This window comes from Cordyceps javanica, chromosome 3 (assembly GCF_051103115.1).
Source record: "Cordyceps javanica chromosome 3, complete sequence".
NCBI classification, from domain to species: domain Eukaryota; kingdom Fungi; phylum Ascomycota; class Sordariomycetes; order Hypocreales; family Cordycipitaceae; genus Cordyceps; species Cordyceps javanica.
The window spans coordinates 1,128,085-1,150,558 of record NC_139297.1 but is presented as its reverse complement, the minus strand read 5'-3'; the positions used below and the strand labels follow the sequence as shown (position 1 = coordinate 1,150,558).

Genomic DNA, 22,474 nt, shown 5'->3' with positions numbered 1-22,474 from the left:
TTTTTGAGGTTCTCGCTCGCTGGTGGGGTCAATAAACGGCGAGCGCAGCGCACAAGCGATGAGGGGACTTGGGGCAAGGATCACGCACTGCGTGTCGTGGCCAAGTGTAAAGGATCAATGACGCGCTTTGCGCCCCGCGCGTCGGTTGTGAGAAGACTCGAATGTTACAAAAGCGTCTCGTGGCTGGCCTTGCCGGGCGTTGCCAGCCGTCCGAGGACAACAAATGGGGTTACTATTTCAATGCAGGATGCATAGCCTATCTTCACCTTTCAAGCTGGCAAACAGCGACAGGAGGAGGAATGCCTGCAACTGTGAGCTTGGAACAAGGCCGAACAAGCTCAATAACCGTATATTGTCGGCCGTGTATTACAGAGAATATTGGGCACCGTAGCGCCGACGCGATATGTCGAAGCTATTATATTCAATCTTCGTGTTTCCACCTTGTCCACAAAAATGCTCGTTGAATTGCCATGGTTGCAGAAATGCAAATCAGGCTCTAGAAAAAACAATCTCAATTCATACGGCCCCATCTGCGTAGGGCTCGATGCAAAAGCCTATCCAAAAGACACTGAAGATCAATCTTACGCCCCCCGCATGAGTGTACAAGTGAGCATGCTTTGCTCCCGCTTACCGCCATCCTTCTTCAATGTGTTCTTTGAATAATCAAGCACGTCGCCGCACTCAGCTCAGACCAAGACCGCGGCGCGGACCGCCGCCGTCATTCTTCATCCGCATGCCCTCCTCGAACTGGCGCTGAATCTGCGCCTCGGCCCGCGCCGACTCGGACGCGCTCTGGCCGGGCCCGGCGCCCGCCGTCGGCAGGCTCATGCCCTGCTTCTTGCCGCCGAGCAGCCGCAGAAACTTGCTCTGCCGGGCCGAGCCGCCGTCGAGACTCGCGACGTGCCAGCTCTCCGACTTGCTGCCGGCCGTGGGCGTTTCGTCGTCGCTATCGCTGTCGCTGTCGCTGTCGCTGTCTGTGTCCCTGGCCTTGGTTTTTGCCTTTTTTGCCTTTTTTGCCTTTTTCTTGTCCTTTTTCTTGTCCTTGGGTATGTTCTTCTTCTCCTTCGTGGCCTTTTTTGCCTTCTTCTTGGTAGCTTTCCTGTCTACGTCGCTGTCCTCCGAGTCGCTGGTGGTGTCATCATCTTTGTCACTGTTGTCGTCACTGTCGTCGGTGGAGGAATTGCGCTTCCTCTTGCGACCCGGCTTTTCCTTTTCCTTCTTGCCTTTTTTGGCGGGTTTGGGGTCGGGCGAGGAGACGGTAGCACCGCCTTCTGAGCTGGAATCGGACGATGAGCTTGTGGAGTCTGACGATGACGTGAGGTTGTCTTCATCTGATTCACTCTATTTTCGCGCGGTCAGTTGATACAACGGTTGGGGGTGGGGGCTAAATCAACAGACAACATACTTCTGATGATGTGTCTTCGTATTCGTCTTTCAGCAACTTCGTCAATTCCGCATACTTGTCGGCAGCCTTCTTGGCCTCAGCAAGCAGCTTGTGCGCCTCCTTTTCCAGCTCTTGTGATCGGGCTAGGAACTTTGCCCTTTTCTTCTCAATCTTGGCAATATCCTCATGGGCACTTGTCTTGACTGCTTCGGCCTTGTTTTGGCGCTGATTGGAGGGCTTCTTCGCCGCTTCAGTCTTGGCAGTCTTTACCTTGGGACCACCCATCATGTTTGAAATCCTGCGCCGTCGCTCCCCAGTAAGAGTATATCAAGTTTTGGGCCCTCGAACAGCCTTGTAATGCTGCTTTGTGGCAGAAGCTCTGAAATGGGACGCTCCTCGAACAAAGTACCACGCGGTGTTGCGCGTAGGCGGTAGCTAAGAGTGCAGCAACGTATTTCAATGATGAACCGGATGAATGTACGCCGACTGCAAGGTTTCCGCTACCAATGCAACCAGCCTGCGCTAAGTTTGGCGTAATGTAAACAAACTGTGGCGCGCAAGCAAAAGAACGGTCCTCAAAGCTGAGTATTCAAAGTAAATAGGAAGTCTGGTACTTTTTTCTTTACGATGCCACTGTGGGGCAGCCGTTTGGAGGCGTTTCTGCCAGGCGGTGGAGTCGCGAATGAGGCATGTGAGGAGAGTAACGATGATGTGAGAGCGAGCTTGAATTGTATTTTTGGCAAATGGCGAAGTGAATATAGAGATTTGGAAAATCGCCACCATCTGGGGCATGCCAAGCTCAACTGTCAGCCTGTGTCTAGTTATTGATAGCAGCTCTGAGCACCAAGACGTGTAAGCCAGGGCACAACGCCAGACTGTTGAGCTAGCATGGAAAGTCAGTCGACTACCGCCAAAAACATAATAGGCAAATTCTTGGAAGTGCAAGGATCATGCAGACGTTCACACAGAGAGAGCTACGTTTCTGCTACGTAAGCATCCTCCTTCCCACCGTTATCATTGAAGAATATTCGTCGAGCGGGATGATTGATTGAAGCTTCATGGATGATATCGTGGGGTTTTCATCGACATTTATACTACTTAGCTATGGAACTCGCTCGTTGAAGATAAAATTAGAAACGGGATTTAATCAGATTTTTTTGCCATAGATACAAAATTTGGCGCCGAAATAATGCCAGAAGATTGACACCTAAGTTAAGCTCACATTGAAACTGTTATATGTAGAATGTGTAAAAAAGTAGTTACAGAAGCATTGCCCGAATCAAGGTTTACCCACGACAAGATCACTGAGCCCATTCAAGTTTCTTCCTGATGTCATATTAAAGGGTAGCGATTCCTGACCCCTGGCCTCTTTTTGCAGAAGAAAATACACACTTTGAACAATGCCATGTCGCTGCCTCCGAGTTCATCGTCTGGGGATTACCCTCGGCGTTGGTAGAATCTGCTACGGCAAAGGTCAGTCCCGTGCATGTGGTCTTGTTGGTACGGACTCGACGTGCAACCTACAAACGCAACGCCCGTCATGAAATGAAACTCTCACTTGGGAGCAGCTACAAATCTAGTTCAGTCATGGCGTCGCAACTTGTGCAAGTGGTCATGACTCTGCCTGATCGAATACTTGTGTGGTCGAATCTTGCGTAGCGTTCAATGCGGATCGGAAAACATGTATTCCCTTGACCTTCCAGAATGCATTGGCGAAATCATCGGGATTCTTTGCGACATAGTCGGCGCAGTTTTCGTATCCCGTGGTTTGCAGGCACTGCTGTTTCCAAAGGTCCGGATTTCCCGCGGCTACGCCACAAAAGTCTATATTCAGCACAAGCTTCTGATCACGAAAGTGACTGTCTATATCGCAAGACGAGCCTCCGGCAAAGAAATGGGGTGTTCCCCACCGCCGAGGAATTGGTTGTCGGCGCTTGATGTCGGCCGGAGTCTGGTCACGACTCCAACTCCAGAGCTTTATATGCTCGGCAGTCCACTCCATTGCGTCTTTTCGCTCATATTAGCTTCGAGTAAGCGTCGATATACTCGTTCGATTGAGACTTACAAACCCCGCCGGACCTAGAGCCCCATTGCCCACGCGACTCCTCGGTGGCGCATGCTTGGTTGGCGGACTGGTTCTCGTCCTGGAAGGTAGCATCGCAGTTGCTCGTGATGATAGGATTCAACATGTTTTCCTGACTGATCGTGCAGCTTCCGACCTCTGTTGCATTCCCCGTGTGAAGAGTCACCATGTTGTATTTTGCCAGGTTCCAATTCTCGTAGATGTCCATTTCACCCTTCACGGGCCATGGGTCACCAAATGTCCAACTAGAAAGGAGAGTATCACATTGTTAGTTTCTGAGTTGGACCGTAATCCTAGTTTCGTTAGTCTTTGCCCGACTTACAAAGCCGGCCAAACTCCACAGCCAACTTGCGGCAGATGGGTGAATTCAGCGATAAAAAGTCCATGGTTGTAGAGCTTCTTGCTCTCGATTCGAACACTGTCGCGACCTTTGCCTTTTGGGTCCAGAACATCCCTATGATTGACTCCAAGAAACATTTCCGTCCCTTGTGTCGCGATGAGCCCTAGCGCCGCGGCATCTTCCTGATTGCGATAGTTGATATAGCCCGATGTTGGGTCCACATCGTTATAGTTGCCGGTTGAATAATCACTCTGCACATCATACAAATTAGAAACCCTTCGATATCCTCGCCCGAGACATGGAATTCATTTACCTCGAAGAAGCGGAACTTGTCGAAAAAGTTTGTGTGGTCGTAAGACTCCTCCAGGATATAGTGGTTGAAGGCTCTGGCGCAGCCGATCCCGACGAGGTAGAACCAGACAATGAATGGGCCCATCTTGCTATACGTTGGAGGTCAATAGCAACTTACGCGAGCAAACACAGCGCCGAGTATGTGAATTGAAGGCGGACAAAGCTTGGGTGATGATTGCCTCAGAACCGCGTTTGTCACGCTGCGTGATGTGTTTATAGAAGGGCCACGACATCTTTAAGAGCCGCGCCTTTCATGCCCAGAGGCATTCTGAAAATCTGAGACAGGAGTAACGGGGGCGAGATTGCACTGTGGTGATGCGCCCGTGATTGGCTGCAAAAAGAAAGTTGACCAATTTTACTCCATACCATCTACAACGGCTATCGTTGAGGGCCGTGCACTAGCATCGGCAGTCCAGGAATGGAACCATGATGGTGCGTTGTTCATTTCATCGAGTCAGTTGGAAAGCTTCAAAGCGAGTCCGGCACTTGTTGGCAGGTCTTGGCACGCAACAAGGCCTGACTTGTTTACCATGGATTGGTTCGGTACATCCGGCTTGCAGATCTGATGGGGTCAACAATACGGATTGGCCGCTACGCTTATGCTCATAATTTGTATACTTACCACAGCAGCGACGCATTAGCCGAAGGCATACTTACCCGTGTTTCCTGCGAAATACCAGGCATACTGTGTTCCGTGTCTTGCACGCGATGCCAAATGGGGCTTTCATTGCCAATTATTGCTGCCAGGGGAAGCACCGACGTCAAGTCGCGTCAATTCTATTTTTGTCGCTTCAATATTGATTATTTCGATCACGATTCGTGTCTGGCCATCTGCAGTTCTTTTACATGTGTAACGGATGTAAACAAACCTGATTCATACCTGTCTTTGCAAACCTCTTGTTCATAGGCAGACTACCTACCGCGTGCAAAGCTAGTTGACGGTTAAACTTTGCTTGAGAGCTTGGCGATATATTCGCCTCATATTACCTAACATCAGTAAATTGCTTGCCATATGTTTCCATCCCCGTCGACTTATGCGCCATCAAGGTATAAAGCGGATGTCCGGGCTTGTTGGCCGTCATTACCTGATCTAGTGTCGTGCGCGACAACGAGTTTTTCAAGTCTAAGATTTGTTCTTTCGATAAGCTGGCAAGCTCTCTAGATCTTTTTTTAGTCCAATTACGGTGCTTTTAGCACTCAAAATCTGAATTTGGGTGTCCAGTTGTCGTAGCCCAATCACTGTTTGAGGAAAATGCTCTCGAAGGAACGCCAGTCTCGAATGTCCCATAAGCTTCGCCGTGTTACAACACTTGCCGTCCCCAGGATATTGCTGTGAAGACAGCGTATCGGTCCATATGTGACCGCTGAATTGCCTTGCGAAAAGCCTCCTATATTGCTACAACAACATACACTGGCTTCCTTCACAAGGTGGCATCACATGGCCAAGAAGGAGCTCAGTCGGCCTAAGAGCCGCGAAGTGTTAGTCCGGGCTTGCAGGTAAATGCCATATGGATAGCCCACTAATGACAAACAATCGATTACCAGTATAAGAAGCAAATGTCGACCAGAATAAGGGGAGGGGGGTAGATTTCATCGCTCACAATGCATGAATGGAGGGGGTGCACAAGAGCTGCCTGTTAGTAGTTAGTGTTGGAGCTAGCTGAGGCTGTGGCTGCAACGAAATTGAGCCAGCAGTGCGAGCTGAACTATGCGAGCCAAACGACGGAGGGTTAATGAGTGGTGGATTCATATGGAAACCCGTTTTAAAAAAGAGGAATTTACAGAGTACATATCTTAGATAGGGCGGGCGAGAGGCTGAAACTTGGAAACGTCTCCACGGGCCGTTGTCAGACGAACGTGGAAACGGGCTCGTCCTCCTCAGGTCATATTGACAAGGCATCCACCACCAAGGGCGTAGAAATGTATATTAGAAACGTAGATACCTCTGACGTATCATTACAAATGCAAAGACATTTCGAGCAGCCATATACAGCTGACTCACTACGGCGACTATACGCTGTTTAGATGCTTCAATGACAAATTAAGCTGATGTTCCGCGGCATTCACCCGGTATGCCGCCTTATCCGAAAAAGGACCGTGTGCAAAGGGTTTGTCTAAACGAGTCCCTCAGGCCAGTATTTGGCGTCGTACAGGATCTATCTTTCACACCTACACGTCCCGATACAAGCCCGTCTTCCTTGGTAGTTTGAGGGAGCTCAGCTTTGGTTCGCTTTCCTGCTGCTTTTTGCTCCATTCTCTTCAAACAGCAGAATCTAGAATTGTAGTAATCGGGAGGCATCATTTCAAAGCGGACCCTAACTTCACTTGCTGCGGCAGTAGTTCGTTCCTCCAGCGTTTGCCGATGGATGATGCAAGCCCTACAACAGCGGTCGGCTAATTTTCAACGGTGCATTCTCTCGCACTAACCAGCGTCAGCCCCATTTGGTCTACATCTTTGCGAGCTGCGGCTTTATATCAGGGGCGGAGCGCGATCTCTAGCGGTATAATCTTACAAGGGGCTAGTCGCTACCAATGGGTCGATGCTGTTTTATTATACATAAACCGAAACCGCTTGGAAGAGGTTAAAACGTGAACCTGCTCATTGATAGAAGAGACTTCGCGGACATCAGGACACGACATCATGCTATCGGATTCATTCCCCGATGCGAATCATGATTTAACCTGTCAAAAGGATAGAGAGCCCATGAAAGTGCTTGCACGGAGGAGGAGTTGGCAAGGCTCGAGGCTGCATCTTCACTCTTATACCCATCTTGCCCCAGTTGTTCAACGCGCCGTTTTCCTTCTTTGTTCTGCAGCCTATGTCACCGTTGGCGTACAGGCCCACAAGCTTAGGCAGTACATATTTTTGAATCAGCTCCTGGAGTTTCTTCTCCAGTTCAGGGAAGGGGGCGTGTGAGCAACATGGACCAAGGACCACTAACTAGCTAGTCGACGACAGCCTCAACTTGTAGCCCTAACCTTGCCTATCTGAGTACAAGCCTTGGGGTCTGAAAATCTCTCCAGGGGAGATGCATGGGGCCAAGGCTGGGCCAAAAAATAATGACACTAACAACGAAAGAGGAAAAACGTACAGAAGCGAATAATTGCTGAGCTTGGCCAAGATTTACGGCGGCCTCGTATGCCGCACAGGTTTGACGGCGTCACACTATAGGTGAGCTGTCGCGCTGCCGCGTGTACAGGGCTGAGGGGCTGAGAAATACCACGTATGCGCTCGGGTTAACGTGGCATAGTGATGAGAAGGGGTTTGGCTGCCTGTCGTGAGCGCAATATTGCAGCGTGCGTCCGCTCGGCGTCGAGTCATCACGGATGCACGCTCCCGAAATTCACAAGCCATGCAATGGAAGAAAGATTGCAAACACACCTTGGATAATTGTCTTGTGTACTTGATGAAAGCATGCCTGGTGACCATCTAAATCTGAAGAGAGTGCTGATAAATGACAATAGAAGATATGTGAGAAGTGAGAACGTTCGCCGCACAGCGGCTGCCGACCGTACGATAATGCATACTGCTACTTAGTGGCTAGTTTTAATTTTCCTGTAAACGTCCTCTTGTATCCATAAACGCCAAACTCATTAAATCAAATGTATGCTTTTGCACATGGTTAGCGGATCCTCGACTCTGGTATTTTATATCGCGGATACGCACTGGATCATATCATGACTGCGTGAAAAATTGTGGCATGAGAGGTGAGCCCATACCATACAAGTATGGCGAATCATCCACGACTTGGTTTTCGCCGACGCCGACGCCGACGCCGACGCCGACGCCATAGTTGATGGGATGCGGGATCGCTCGACCATACGATGCGAGGGAGTAGCTGTTGCTGGACGGGTTGCTGCTGTCATCGCCTGTATGGGTATTGCGCCCGCTGCTGCGCTTGCTCTCAGCTTCGTGGCCTCGCGAGACTACGTGTCCCAGATTGACGCTTCCCCATGGCAGACCAGACAGTGTGTCATCGCCCCCGAAGTCGAGCGCGCTGGGGATGCGATAACTGTTGCCTGCATGCTTCAAATTTCGCGAGTCTCGCTCCAACTTTTCTTTATTTTCTCTCGCTTTCTCCCCTATGGCAGAAATTATTGTGTCAGAGAAATCACATCCATAATTTTTTATTGGCATATATATATACACATCAGAACTTACGAAATTTTCGTTGTGCAAGGCGATTTTGAATCCGTCGACGTTCCTCGGGGTCAGTCACATCGGCCCAATCTGAGTCTTTGACATTGGCCTTGTTCTTTTGTTTTGAGGATGATGGCGGGTTTTTGGCGCTGTATGAGCTATGCCTTGACATGCAAGACGACATGATGCTTGTGAAAGTCTGTGTTCACGCTTTCGCAGATGTCTAGTCTGCAGGATAGTCGCCGAGTTCACGAGCTGAGCTGCGGTGTTCCAGCAACTTGGTGAGGACGAGGAAAGGAGAATTGCGCAGCAGACAGAATGTATGCCTTGACGGTAATTGAGAGCAACAGTTCCGGTGGTGTATAAGGTATGCGTTTGAACGTAGAAATATATCAGTTGACTGCAGGGCGAATAGACGGTTGACTCAACGTAGTGGCACAAGTGGGATTACGCAAGCCAACCATGGAAAACAGGAGAGCGACGAGTAGTGATCAAATATACTGAGATGGTAGTGTGTTTTGAGAGTGTAAGTGAGAAAACAAGAAGTCACTGGAAACGAGCGACATCCGCCGTCTAATAACATCCAGCATCTGCAATAGCAGGCATCATGCCTAGGGGCTAGAAGTACGTTAGGATTTTCCAGACACCCCCTTGGTCAACACAACGGGACAAGAGATTTTCGAGAAGGCTAGGAGCCAGCTAGGCAGACTCTGCTATTTTGGCTGGTAGGGCAGAAGTGCCAAGTCAAGCAGACGTGATGGTAGGCACTGACATGATGGAGGGGCGTCCAGCTGGGGCCGTGAACCACCGCAATCAGCATTCGGCAGAGCACGCGGCGGCTGCCAGGGTCATCGGAGGGTGTGAATGGAGATGGGGCCGGGCTGAGGCGTCGAGGGGACCTCCAGCTGCTGCAACTACAGATTACTTATTAAGTAGCGGGTGGTTGCCTTCCTCCACACCCACCTAGTATGGCCGCGCACCCCATCGTAGGTTACTACTCAGTATTCAACCCATGCCAGGTACAAAGCAATCGAGAGACGTGGCGATAGTAAACGGTCAGCCCTTGGACAGGGCTTATTATCCGAGTTTGTCGTCAAGTTGATTCGAGGTCTGTTGAAACTCCGAGTTCAAAGAAGCCATGGTATACGTGCGTTTTGTTCGCTAGTGGTCATACTGACATCGGAGTCATTGCTAAACGACTAGTACAGAGCGTTTTCAGTGTCACTGTGCTTGCAGAATAGTGATGATGACAGGACAAGGCCTCATAAATTTGCCCTGTTATGGAGTTGACACCGCACTACTATGGCTCCGCCATGGGGGCCGTGGTTCTTGTACCCGCCTCACCCCCATCTCTGAGGTCGGCCACGCCAAGATGGCTCTGTAGCAAAAGCCACCGCTCACTTTGCGTCATTGTAGACAAACAGGCAACCGGAATAAATAGAATGACGGCTCAAAGGTAACCTCGGAACCACAAACCCAGAAATGTGGCTTTGCGACCGATATTCAGCCGCCAAGGTGTATCGTTCAGGTTGAGGCTGTGAGTCTCACCGAGAAGGCCGGCACTGACTGGCACTATTCTACTACCGCCCAATGAGGCATCTGAATTCAAAACAGCGAATAGGGGGCCGGAAATATTCAACACTGTACTCCATTGGGACAGGTAAGTTGGTAAAGGGAGACTGTGAAGATAGGAAACTCTTGATCGCCGATAGGCATCGGACATTGTTCTTCTACTAGTGGCGCAGGCTTTTAAAATGGTGAGCCGGCGAACCAGGGCTGGCGGTAAGTGGAGGAGACTTACAGCTGCTAGTATTATACTGACTTGGCGGACTTTTGAGCCAGAATCGAGACCGAGGCCTCATCGCTGTGGGCTATCGCTGTACTACCTACGGATTAGTTACACGCTGGTGTCTTCTAAGTGGTAAGTAACTGGAAGCTGGATCTGGCTGTTGCGATGCGTAGGCATGGGATGACGATGGACGGAGACGTACTAGGGGAACCATGCTCTGGCGTTCGCAGGGGACCGTTTTCATAGGGGTGTGAACGGAAGCTGCTGGTAGCCTTCCACGCATGCTTCTTACATATTGGCAACACGGGGAACGGGAACTCGGTAGCGTGCCGCGGTCCGGTGCAGCAGGGGTCCGAGTGTCTGGAACGCCGGACAGTGGGAATGCACCAGTCAATGTGCCTGTTTCAGGGGATAAGACAATGTACGATGGCTCTTTTTGGGCAATCCAAGACGGCATCTCGATTGTTAACGAAATGCCCCCTTTGGTCATAATAGTGTCAGTGTCCTGGCAGCCACGGCAGGGAGTACAAAACCAGCACTGCAACCCCCGCTATATGTATGCCGTGCCCGCCGCCGATTCAATTGAATGCGACGCCGGAAGCGGGATCAATGCCGCCGGCGTCTGGAAGGCTGGGATAGATGAGAAGACGGCCAGCTGCATGTCACTACATCGCGGAACAGTTGCCATCACAGACAAGTCTGATGAAAGCTTTTTGAGTCCAAGGTTTGCTAGGGGGCTGTGATCTTCACACGTGTGTACCTGATTCGTGAGGTTTGCGCAACAAAAAGCAGCACGAATCCGATGGTGTGATGGCGTAGGGCGGTTGGGCTCGTTTGCCTTGATCAAGCAGGTTTGCTCGCGACAGCCGAGCGCCGCGCATACAACCAACGTACATGTATGCGAAACTGTGCCTCGTGGCGGACCCTGGAGGCAGGCATATGACTGTACGACTACAGTAGCAATGCGAGAAATACGAAACGACGCCGGACAATATCCCCCCCCCTAATTTCTTGGTCGAGTCGGGGCTTATGAGAAACTGATCCAAGAGGCTGCCATGCAGTGCCGATAGCCCCCTATTTTTTCAGCCCCCAGATGGTTCAATGAGGATGCCGCCGTCGTGGATCGTCAAAATAGAAGCATCTAGGACATACATACATACTCGATCGCCTATTTGGCTGATACAAGCAGCCAGCGATGCAGTCCGACTTCGTCACCAAAGAGAATATTAGAGAATTCAAGAGAAATAATGCCAAGATTGAACAGTCAAGATAAGCTTGTATCTCCAAGCCAAACTGTGACCATCCTGATAGGATAGAACGTATACCCGCACATTCCCCTGGTAGAGCAACTTTGTATACGGAGTACCAAGAGACGTAATACAAAAGTCTCGATGAAAACATTCAAATAAACAGCTGAGGGAGCTGCAATATTGAAATGCCCATTTATATTTTGCTGCGCAGGCAAATGCAGTCACCATCTTCGGGAGGTCTCCAAACACTCTACATCATAACACCTATGCTTCTCGCACGAGAAAAGAAACCTTGAAGATCTCGTTGCATAATTTGTAACTAATCTTGAACGTCATCAGGGCCACATGGCAAGTAGCCTTAAATCTTGGCTGCTCAGCTCGCCGGCATAACGGAGGTGTTAGCGCTGCGCGGTTGTGTGTGTGGTGGGGGGGTGTCCTCCCTCGCCGTTCTATCATTGCTTGCCTCGTTCGCCAAAACGGTGATAGGCGACCACACTTACCAGGAAGATGTTAAAAACCCGTACAAGCCGTCCCGAAAGCCCTGTCATGCCCGTGCTGTGCTGTTCTTCGAGTGCTAGTGGATTTGGGGTTGCCTGCCGGTGCGTTATGCGTGTTTGAACCCGCATCATGCCACTGGCTTACACTCGAGGTGCATGTTGCATGCTTAGGTATGGCATCTATGCTACGTTCTATTGACCAGCTCGTCCTGATTCCCTTCCCAACTGAGTCTTATCACTAGACCTCCTGCTCAAACCTTCAAACCCCGGTATGCCGAGGATCTGCTGGCCCTCTAGGTGCACCCCCCCCTTCTGAAGAGCGGAGTGTCGTGACTCCGTTCTAGGGCGCTCAGCTGAAAGTGTTCAACAAGCCACGCAGGCAAGGGAGCCAATCATGTTGGGGATCTCTCAAGTTTGGCCCATTTCTCTTATACGACGGGCATTATTTCAACATGAACCTTGACAGAATCCCGGCATTGAGATGGTAGTCTTCGATCGTCTGCCTCTGGTGAGCCTGGCCATAACCGCTGGTGTGCCTCTCAAGTGTGGAATGCGAGAACCGCTGGCCGCGAGGAATCTAGATTCACGACTTTCCGAATTGGGCGCTAAACGGAGTTGTTCAGCGACAAATGAAGATCCCGTACGCTGCTATCTAGGTCACGCACTCAAGCCTTGCGACAGTAGGTGTTCACAGGACTTCGTTCCATAGCTCGGGCTAGTGCACATGATGGGCAGTATGCAGCATAAGTGTGTTTCGAATATACGGAAGGGAGAAAGACTGCACGAGTAAAGGAGGCGAAAATTAGCTAGCTGATTTATTAGAGAAGGACGAAATATGACTTTAAATTTTTTCGAGACGCGAAGCTATCTACTATTAAAAGATGCTGTAAATTTGGAATGTGAGCTGAGTGCGAACACAATCGCAAATTCTACCAACGGTCTTCTCAAGTAGGGGCTGTGGAATGAAAGCAACATTCACATGGAAAGCTTGCTTGCTTTGCTTTCTTCGATTAGCGATCAGTCGTTGAGCAACTAAGATGGAAACATTTCAGGCGAAATATCCATGTAGCATCAATCACCTGTGTAATGAACTAAGCTTTGATACAGGAACACGATAGACCAAGGCAAGCCGCTAGTTAATCAATCCACCACCCCTCATACGCATTTGCAGGGTGTTGTAGATGTTCAGACCGTGGCGCGCCTTCCATTGTGATGGAACGTTGTTTCAGAGATTCTTGGTGCGGGCCCGACAGTGCACACAAGAAAGGACACCTACAACTTGATGCGCCAAGTTTGGTAATTGGGATGTGCACGGCGCCGGGCGAAGCTGTTCCGCAACCCCCGTCATTGAGAACGGTAACTCGATGGCGACGATCTTCCCACAAACCTTTGCATCCTTTACGGAGTATGTTGAGCCGGCCGTCATCGAGATAATCCTGTTCGGCTTTGCGAGTCTCCATTGCGGAAAGGATCATAAATCCACCTCCCTAACTTGACTGATAAGTGCGCCGCTTGGCAATGGCCAAAGACCTGTGAGTGATGGCGTGAGAGAGCATCAAGCCAACTAGTTGAGTTTTCCTCGTCTAGGATTTGGACAGCAGTTGCCCATCATTTGTGTGTGGATCACAAACCCCGGCGGAAAAATAGCCAGTTCAAGCATGCTCTCGTGGCGCCTCCTTCGCGTATTCGCCCAATACAGATGGTGAGAATACCAATGAAAATTTTGGTGAATTATGCGAGAAGCGGTGGTGGTGGGGGGGTTCAACGGTTTGCTGATAATGTCTCAATAGTTTGCAGGTATATCGACACGCCACTTCCAGGACAGGATTGAGCAAGCCATCTCCCCGGCACGGGAAGAAGCCACCGCAGCTATCACCGGCGGCAATGGCGTGGCCAGCATCATCGATGAGCCACTTGATGTCCCTAGCCGTTGACGATTACAAGAGCCGAGAGGGCGCATTAGCACATGGAATAATAACATGATAAGAACTGGCAGCCAAACCTGCGATGCGCGGTGCGCTAAAAGGGCCGGATCTGTGCACATTCACGCCCTCGCTCTCCACCATGGGCTATGCGAATGGTGCAGAAGGTGGGTAGAGCCCAAGGAGAACGATGCTTTCCTCCAAGTGGAAGTAGTCGAAAAGGCGTGACATTTGCGAACTAGTAGATGCCCTCTTACAGCAGAAACGAGAGGTAGGCAGTTCTCTCTGCCGGAAATCGAAAGTGGGCTGAGCTGAAAATCGTCATCATTCGATTCGAGGCTGGCGCAGCGGGGGGGCGTTGCAGGCCAGTCGCCCTACCTGAACTAATTCCTCGCGAATGGTCAGCTCATACGCAACTGCTATGGCGACAAACGGTAATCTGAGAGCGAGAGAAGTACGCAATGGCGGACAGCTGACAAGAGATAGGTTGCGGCAGGGCGCAAGGCCTCTGCGGCGGAGAGATACGGCCACGCTTCTGTTGCCCGTAAGAACGACTCTGACTCTCTGGGCGCTGGCCGAGTATCTGTGTTCTGTATCGTCGGATAATTGAATTAAGACAAAAAAGAGAGGGAGAGAGGCAAGTGCTATTTGCGAGTCGTCCAAGTCATATATATGAAAAACTCAGCCTTATTTGATCTCGGGCATTCTTCTGCTGACCACACCCTCTTCAGGCCGAGGGGATTCTAAACGGCCCGAATAGCGGCGCCCAAGTCGTGGGATCTTTTGGAGCACTCGCAGGGATATGATCAACCAAAGACAACCACGCAGTTGCAGGTCTTCTCTCCAGAGATTAGATATCTTGGCAGGGAGCAACCAGATGAAGCGTCAAGAATCGATTGCCAATACACATTATACATATTTTACACAATAAAAACACCGAGGTATACCAATCATGTCGAAACCAGACCGAAGATTCAGGCGTCTCCAAAGAAGAGCGGACGATCTGTAATGCTTACACCTGCAAGGCGAAGTTAACACCTTTTTGGTCCGCGTACACTGGTGATAACTCCACGGGAAAAGAGCCGATGTCCGCGGACAAGACGTCAGAACAAGCTTTGTGGACATGATTCGGGATCGTGAAGAAATCTTTTAACTGCAGATCCAGCAAGGTCAGACATGAACCTGCATCGTAGGCTCACACCCTCTGCTCGGGGTCAATCATTGCCTGGTTTGACTACGACAATGTTGAGCAGTGGCCTAGAACGTGATTAACACCTGTCATATTTGAACACTGCGCCTGACTCGAGGCCAGCACAGATTACCCCTGAATGCTCACAGAGCGCTTGGTCGAAGTTGTATCTCACATGCAAGCAAGGCTGTCGGCGACACTGTTGAGAATGCGGCCTTGCCCTCACTGGGCCACGAGCTGCCGCATTCCTTCTCCGCGGGCTGTTTCCTACAGTCCTGCAGCTACATGATGCTAAAGAGCATGCCCATTACGATATTGTGTGCCACCCTTTCATAGGCTGTGCCGTTACGGACTGTCTATGGCTTTCACGCAGGGGCTGCAGAGGCGTGACTGCTGTGTTTAAGCGCGAATGCAGAGTATTTAGTCATGACGTATTGTAAAGTCAAGCTGACCATGGCAGCAAGCGTGTTGAAGAAGTCTCTAAGCTAATATCGAGCCCCTGGCATCTTCTTAGAATATCAACAAAGCGCCAGCACCGCAACCATCATGGTAGGGTTCAAGGTGGAAAACTAATATAACAATATAATTGGTACAATATATAGTGTATTCAATGCCGATAGCTCGCGACATCGTCTCATTTCTGTTATAATTTACAGGTGCCTCATTAGTTCGGCCTCACGCTCGGCGCGGCGCTCCGCGGAGCGTTTTTTGAAGCGCGTCTCTGCCCTTCTGCGCTCACCGCCGTCAATCTTCCTACCCTGTTTCTGCTCCCACATGCCTTCTGTGATCTTCACCACAGCGCCGCCCTTGCCCGGCAGCTCGGTGGCGAAGCTGCCGGCAATCGTCTTTAGGCCGCAGACCGAGTAGCCCTTTGGCCGAGGGTAGGTCACGTGTGTGCTCTGCAAGTCGACGCCCTCGCCGTGAGGCACGTTGACGACCCATCGTGCGTCCGTGGCCGCGCCCGATGGCGGCGTCGCGATGCGTAGGTGCGCCTCGCCGTCTTGGACAAACTTGAAGTCGCCGCCGGGGCCGACGACGCCCTTGCGGTAGCGCTGCATCCACTGCAGGAGGTATCGGCGCGCTCGCGGGGGCTCTACACCGAGCTCCTTGAGCTGCGGCGAGGTCATGGTGAAGAGTGCCTCCCAGGACGGGAATTTGCTCGCGTGCCTGCTCAAGCCGCGGCCAATGAGCTTCAGAAACGTCTCGACATCGGGAACAAACGGCCGAGGTTCGGGAATTATGGGAGGGGGTCGCGTCTTGTGCAGGCATCGAATTTGGCTCCTGATTGTACTTGTCGTTGGCGCAGAGATGAGCGGCCGGAAAGAGGACCAAAGATGTTGAGCCCTCATCTTGAAGATCGCTGTCAACGTAGGGGGTTAGCGATTGGTCGTCGCGGTGACGATTAACAGGCAGCCTGCCGGGTGTATAAGGTAAACAACCGTACGTATGGAGAAATGAAATGCAAAAAGTACCTCAACGCTGAGAAGGCTAATACGCCAGAGTCCGCCGTTCGCTTGAGGACTGCGAATTGCCCTGCCTGTTGCGATTGAAGCTAGAAATTTGTCGCTGATTGCTTGTGTTATGTAAGCAAGGCTGTCAAACTCGAAGTGGGACCGATCGCGAGGCTGCTTATCAAGAGTAAAGTGAACAATTTCATGGACGGCGATAGTAGCTTGAATTGACTCTGGTAGGTCTTACTGCAACGTTAGATTCGTCTCCTCTATTGTTGTGCAGAAACTAATTCAGTTACTGGGTCACCTTGAGATTCAGAAAGCGTCCTGAATTTGTCTCCCTGATAGTGAACTTCCACCCATGAGCACTTCTTCTCAAGACGAGTGATGCGCGTCTGCAACGCGAGTTACAGACTGCACAGTCATATTTTGGTGATATTTACCTTGATACGAAGCGCAATAGAATGCTATCGCCAAAATCCCCGGGGCGGGTGTGTGCCTGACTTCTGTTGCCTTGATCTGGTTCGCATATCTGGCACACGCTTTGCGTGACAAGGCGAACGTTGTGGATCCACCAGGCAGAAGTGGTTGTCCAGGATGGACTACGCTCAACGAAACCGTCTTTTCTGCGCCATCTCTGCCACACCCCTTGGCAGCCCATTGCCACCATTGCTGCCTTCTTCATCTCAACGAAAATCATTATAAATGCATCCTTGATCCCTCTCCGAGCTCCAAGCTCGCGCCAACGCGCCGACCTCTCGTAGCCCCCACCATGGCTCGAACGAAGCGCACAACCAGAGTGCCTATATGGAACGCCGCCGCAAACAATCAATTCGGATTTAACGGTATGCTGTCATTTCCTTTCATGCATGACCAAAAGAACATAAGGTTAACGCCAAATTATCCCTGCAGATGTCCTATCATCCGATATCGTCGATGCGCTTCTCGCGCTGCCGTCCGGCTCCGAACACCAGAACATTCCCAATAGTGTAAGTGGAGGGGGTTCTGCGAAGCGTCGCAAGACTACCGAGCCCCCCCCAACTGGTTCCATATGCGTACGAAAAGGCTCCATATCCTTCACCCGCGCGATTGAACGCCGCGAAACGACCGACCAGCTTTCCGTCAAGCCCGACGTTGGACCCCACGTCACCTTTCGATATGGTGGTAACTTGCTCGGTCTAAGAGCCCGTAATAAGGCCCTTGGTCTTCCTGATTTTACCGTCTTAATTCACGATGATTATGTTGAGCCTGGAATGGACAATGTGTTCAAAGTTATGTCGCAGCCAGTGCTACGAAGCTCGCACGGAGTTCTGTGGACCAAAGTTGACGCCCAGCTGGAAATTGCTCAAGGCATGGTCACTTGTTCTTTCACGTTCAACATAATGTGGAACGAAACCCCGTCGCCATACTACGTTATGCGAACGAATGTCGAGCGCAAAGAGAGCCAGGAAGTTATCGATACTTTTTTCCCTCACTCCGGGATCAACTCTTCTGCTTGGTCCCCGATGGATTTCTACGAAGCGGCGTACGTTCCGCCCAAGGATGATCCAGATTCCGCGTCTATCAAAATACCATCGCTAGAGGCAACCCTTTTTCCGTACCAGAAAAGGACTGTCAAGTGGCTTTTGCATCGCGAGGGCATCAAGTCTACGTCTTCTGGTATGGAGCCTATCTCAGAGGCTGTCGCGCAGGCTGATTGCGATACTTTTCGCGAAGTCAAGGACGCACAAGGGGATATATTTTATCTGAGTGATGTGTTTCATGTTGTTTCGCGAAGCAAGATGCCCTATCACCTAGCCGACAGAGTCATGAAGGGAGGGATTCTGGCCGAAGAGATGGGCCTCGGTAAGACCCTTGAAATTATTGGACTCATCCTTTTAAATCAGCGCCAAGATATCTCTCAAGACCCCTCGGATTCTCGCATGGACTCGGACGGGCTTTTGAAAACAAACGCCACCCTTATTGTCACGCCGGAGTCTCTCCGACAGCAGTGGTTGACCGAAATTGCACGCCATGCGCCATCTCTGCGGGTCACTCACTATCAAGGCTGCAGGAAACTTGACGAGGACGACGAATTGCAGGCAGTTTCTGAGCTTGCTTCGTACGATGTCGTGATCACGACGTATCCCGTCCTTTCCCAAGAAGTTCACTTCGCTACCGACCCGCCTGATCGTTCACGTCGCTTTGAGCGAGCGTATGCACGCCCCAAATCACCTCTTGTACAAATATCCTGGTGGAGAGTATGTCTCGATGAGGCACAAATGATTGAGAGCGGTGTGAGCCAGGCTGCTTCAGTTGCTCGCCTTATCCCACGAATCAATGCATGGGGCATCACCGGAACTCCCGTTAAGGACGACGTAAAAGACTTGTTTGGACTGCTGTTATTTCTCCGCTACCACCCATATTGTTACGCGAACCAGGTATGGAATGCGCTGATTTCGTTCCACAAGCCGCTGTTTCAGACGCTGTTTCGATCGCTTGTGCTGCGACATACAAAAGCGCTCGTGCGAAATGAAATTCTTCTACCGCCTCAGAAACGCTACGTTATCAGCATGCCTTTCAATGCCGTAGAGGAGCAGCATTACCAAAGCTTATTCAAGGACATGGCAGAAGACTGTGACCTGACCTTGAACGGGGCACCTACAGTCGATGACTGGGATCCCGAAGACTATGAAACGAAGATGCGGACATGGTTGACCAGACTACGCCAAACAGCTCTGCATCCAGAAGTCGGTGTGTATAGCCGACGTTTGCTTGGTTACAATAAAGAGCGGCCGATGCGTACCATTGAAGAAGTTCTTAATGCAATGTTGGAGCAGAGCGATACGGCCATTCGCAATGAAGAGAGAGCTTATTTAGCAGCAAAGTTAACGCGCGGTCAGCTCTTTGAGAACAGCCCAAGAGTAAAGGAGGCTCTCGCCATATGGGAAGAAGTTCACGAGGAGACAGCGAAGCTTGTCGAGGATTCTAGAGCCAAACTCGCTAGCGGCATCGAAGACCTCAAGAGATCCCGAGAGTCACTGCCCGAGTCTGTTGCTCGAAACATATATGGCTCTGATTCTGAATCTGAAAGCGATGCTGATGTTGTTGATTCGAGGGGTAAGATCTCGGAATTGCAAAGACGGCTACGTTCTGCATTGGAAATACACCACAAGGCAGTATTCTTCTGTGCCAACGCCAATTTCCAAATGCGTGACAACTCCGAAATGACAGAGCCAGGCTCGGAAGACTTTCATCGCCTTACGAAGCTCGAAGATGACGGGTACGAAAACGCCAAGGTTCTAAGACGAGAGATTCTGCAAGAAAGCTACCGCAAAGTCAACCGTCATATGACCAGGATTAAAAAAAAGGCTGACAACCAAACATTTGCTCAAGTCCCCGAACTGATTGTCGAAACGGGTAAGGGCATTGAGAGTGGCAGAGTTATTGACCGGCTGGAGGTGCTCTACGGAGAGCTCAATGAGCAAGCCAACGTCATGGATGAGTGGCGAGAGCAAGTGGTGCAGCTACTTCTTCGGCCATTGCTTGACGAGGAAGATGAAGTTGAGTTCACTGGTGAAGAGCTTGTGGACTCTGCCAAGTACCAGGATGACTTGATGGTTTATGTGCAGGCATTACGAAGTGTCATTGCAGATCGTCAGGACGCTATGTCTGGGCAGACAAATGAGCTAGTTAAACACGAGACCGAGACGAGCATCAAACTGGCAGAAAACGGTGGTGGTCCCGCCCCAGAGAAAATGCTGGCATTGCTCAATATCAGGAAACAGTTGAAGCCTCATCGCTCGCACATATCGATGCGCGGCGCAATCGGTGAACTTCGGGGTCTACAAACTCGTTTAAATCGAGATGCACCAAGCAGCAGTCGCGAGGCTATGGAGTTGAAAATTGTCTCTGACCACCTGAAGCACACGCAAGCGCTGCTGAGCCAGCAGGGCAAGGCAGCAACGGCGTTAGAATCCGAGATTGAGAGCTTCAAGGACGCCATGAATGCTCGTCTTGAGTACTACCGCCAGTTACAGGTAGTGTCTGACGCAGTGCTCCCCTACGAAGGCGAAAAAACGGCGCGCGTCGAGGAGCGTATGAACAAGCTGGAGCAGGATGCGCGCAAGAAGCTCCTTTCCAGCCAGGCCAAGCACCGATATTTGCTGAACCTCAAGGAAAATGGCGAAGGCGGGCCCGGCAACAAGTCTAACGAGCCGCGCATGTGCATTATCTGCCAGGCGCCCTTTGTGACGGGCGTGCTCACAGTGTGTGGGCATCAGTTCTGCAAAGAATGTATGATGATGTGGTACAAGTCTCATCGCAACTGTCCCGTGTGCAAGAAGCAGCTCAAGCCAGAACAGCTCCACGACATCGCCATCAAGCCGCAGCAGCTGCAGATCCTGAGCGAAGGCAGCGCCGACAAGCCGCGGCAGGAGCGCCACCAAACCAACGGCGTTTTGCGCAATGGCACCATCTACAGCGAGTTCAACGCAGACAAGTTGGCCGAGATTAAAAACATTGATCTGGACGGGCCGTCGTTCACGACCAAGGTCGACACGCTCGTGCGGCACCTGCTGTGGCTGCGCGAATCGGACCCGGGCGCCAAGTCCATCATCTTCTCGCAGTACCGCGACTTCCTGACGGTGTTGCACAACGCCTTCTCCCGCTTCCGCATCGGGTATGCCTCCATCGACGAGGCGGACGGCATCGCGCGGTTCAAGAGCGACCCGGCGGCGGAGTGCTTCCTGCTGCACGCGCGCGCGCACTCGTCCGGGCTCAACCTCGTCAACGCCAGCCACGTCTTCCTGTGCGAGCCGCTGCTGCACACAGCGCTCGAGCTGCAGGCCATCGCGCGCGTCGACCGCATCGGCCAGCAGCACGAGACGACCGTCTGGCTATACTTGGTCTCGGGCACCGTCGAAGAGTCAATCTACAACCTGTCGGTGCGGCGGCGCATGGGTCATATGGGCCGGGCGGTGGCGGCAAGCGATAGCGCGAGCAGACACAACAACAGGCGAACGGGAAAGTCCAGGGCGGCCACGCCGGAACCGCTGGATGCGAGCATTGAAGAGGCCAACACACTGGAGCTGGAACACGCCGCCCTGTCCAAGCTGATGAGCAGGGACAGAACGGCAGGCGAAATGGTTGACAAGGGCGATTTATGGGAGTGTATGTTTGGCAATGTCCAGGAGCAAGGCCCGGCAACTCGTGTCAACGGGGGGAGCGCCAGCGATGGGCGGTTCAAGGACCGGGCAGTAATATCGTATCTGGCTGCAGAGGCGGCAGGCTCGAGAAGCAATGGATAAATAAATGTCACCTGTAAATGGACCGTGTATGATACTGAAAATGAGGGTGGTAGCATTTTGGGCAGTCGAATATTACGATGTTATGAGTTACCTTTCGTAGCACCTGTTCTTGCTGATTTTATTATGAATTCGTTCGGTGGAGGGGAATCGCACAGCCAACAGAAAGAATAAAGAGAAATAAAGAAACCAAGCTGCGAGACAAGTATGAGATTATGAAGACGACCAGTCGTCGTTGTCCGCCGCCGGCCGCAGCAGCCCTGAGGCCACGAGTATCAGCCGAGGGGGGCGGCCGATGATGAGAGCGGCGAAGCCGAAGAAGACGGGCTACCAGGCCGCCAATGTCGACGTTGGACACAAGAAAACGGCGACGCATACCTACGTTGTTAAGGCTCCGGCGGCCCGTAAAGAGGACGCAAATTAGTGCTACAGGCGACTGCCTGACTCTGAGGCTGATGAGGTCCGACGCCTTGCCGGAAGGCGGAGGTGGTGGTAGTGATGCGTGGTACATGTAGCCGTGGCACGCCAGGGAGAAGAGGCCGTTGCGGCGCGGGGATCACGATCAACGCAGCCACCGCCTCGTTGCCTGCTAGAGAAGGAAGAATAGCGTCACTACAGAGTCTAGACAACGTCTTGGGAAACTAAATCGTGGGTTGTTGTGAAAACATGCCATTCCAGAGAGAGCGGCCGTGCTCATCCTGGGCGTCGTGTTAGTCGCGATAGGGTTTTGCGGATGGCGGCAAAGATTCTCTTGCTGGCGGCAACGACAGGGAAGGATTCTTGAGGGGTGGT

At 51.4% G+C, this 22,474-nt stretch overlaps 5 protein-coding genes across 5 annotated transcripts; 1 reads left to right on the top strand and 4 right to left on the bottom strand.

Annotated features, from left to right (window-relative positions):
• Positions 1–681: 681 nt before the first annotated feature.
• Positions 682–1,669, bottom strand: V2A60_004574 (small acidic protein family-domain-containing protein; the record flags this gene model as incomplete). The annotated part of the gene is made up of 2 exons (XM_083255891.1): positions 682–1,341; positions 1,406–1,669. 2 exons carry the CDS (start codon positions 1,667–1,669, stop codon positions 682–684), a joined length of 924 nt encoding a protein of 307 aa, XP_083112017.1.
• Positions 1,670–2,996: 1,327 nt separating this feature from the next.
• Positions 2,997–4,243, bottom strand: V2A60_004573 (glycoside hydrolase family 16 protein; the record flags this gene model as incomplete). Its single annotated transcript, XM_083255890.1, has 4 exons — positions 2,997–3,391; positions 3,450–3,712; positions 3,790–4,058; positions 4,121–4,243. The coding sequence occupies 4 exons, from the start codon at positions 4,241–4,243 to the stop codon at positions 2,997–2,999; spliced, it is 1,050 nt and encodes a 349-aa protein (XP_083112016.1).
• Positions 4,244–7,834: 3,591 nt separating this feature from the next.
• On the bottom strand, positions 7,835–8,483 carry V2A60_004572 (bZIP transcription factor; the record flags this gene model as incomplete). Its single annotated transcript, XM_083255889.1, has 2 exons — positions 7,835–8,241; positions 8,321–8,483. The coding sequence occupies 2 exons, from the start codon at positions 8,481–8,483 to the stop codon at positions 7,835–7,837; spliced, it is 570 nt and encodes a 189-aa protein (XP_083112015.1).
• A 7,113-nt stretch (positions 8,484–15,596) lies between these two features.
• On the bottom strand, positions 15,597–16,295 carry V2A60_004571 (mitochondrial 37S ribosomal protein mS41; the record flags this gene model as incomplete). Its single annotated transcript, XM_083255888.1, has 1 exon — positions 15,597–16,295. The coding sequence occupies one exon, from the start codon at positions 16,293–16,295 to the stop codon at positions 15,597–15,599; it is 699 nt and encodes a 232-aa protein (XP_083112014.1).
• An 874-nt stretch (positions 16,296–17,169) lies between these two features.
• Positions 17,170–21,685, top strand: V2A60_004570 (E3 ubiquitin-protein ligase IRC20; the record flags this gene model as incomplete). Its single annotated transcript, XM_083255887.1, has 2 exons — positions 17,170–17,242; positions 17,310–21,685. The coding sequence occupies 2 exons, from the start codon at positions 17,170–17,172 to the stop codon at positions 21,683–21,685; spliced, it is 4,449 nt and encodes a 1,482-aa protein (XP_083112013.1).
• Positions 21,686–22,474: the final 789 nt, after the last annotated feature.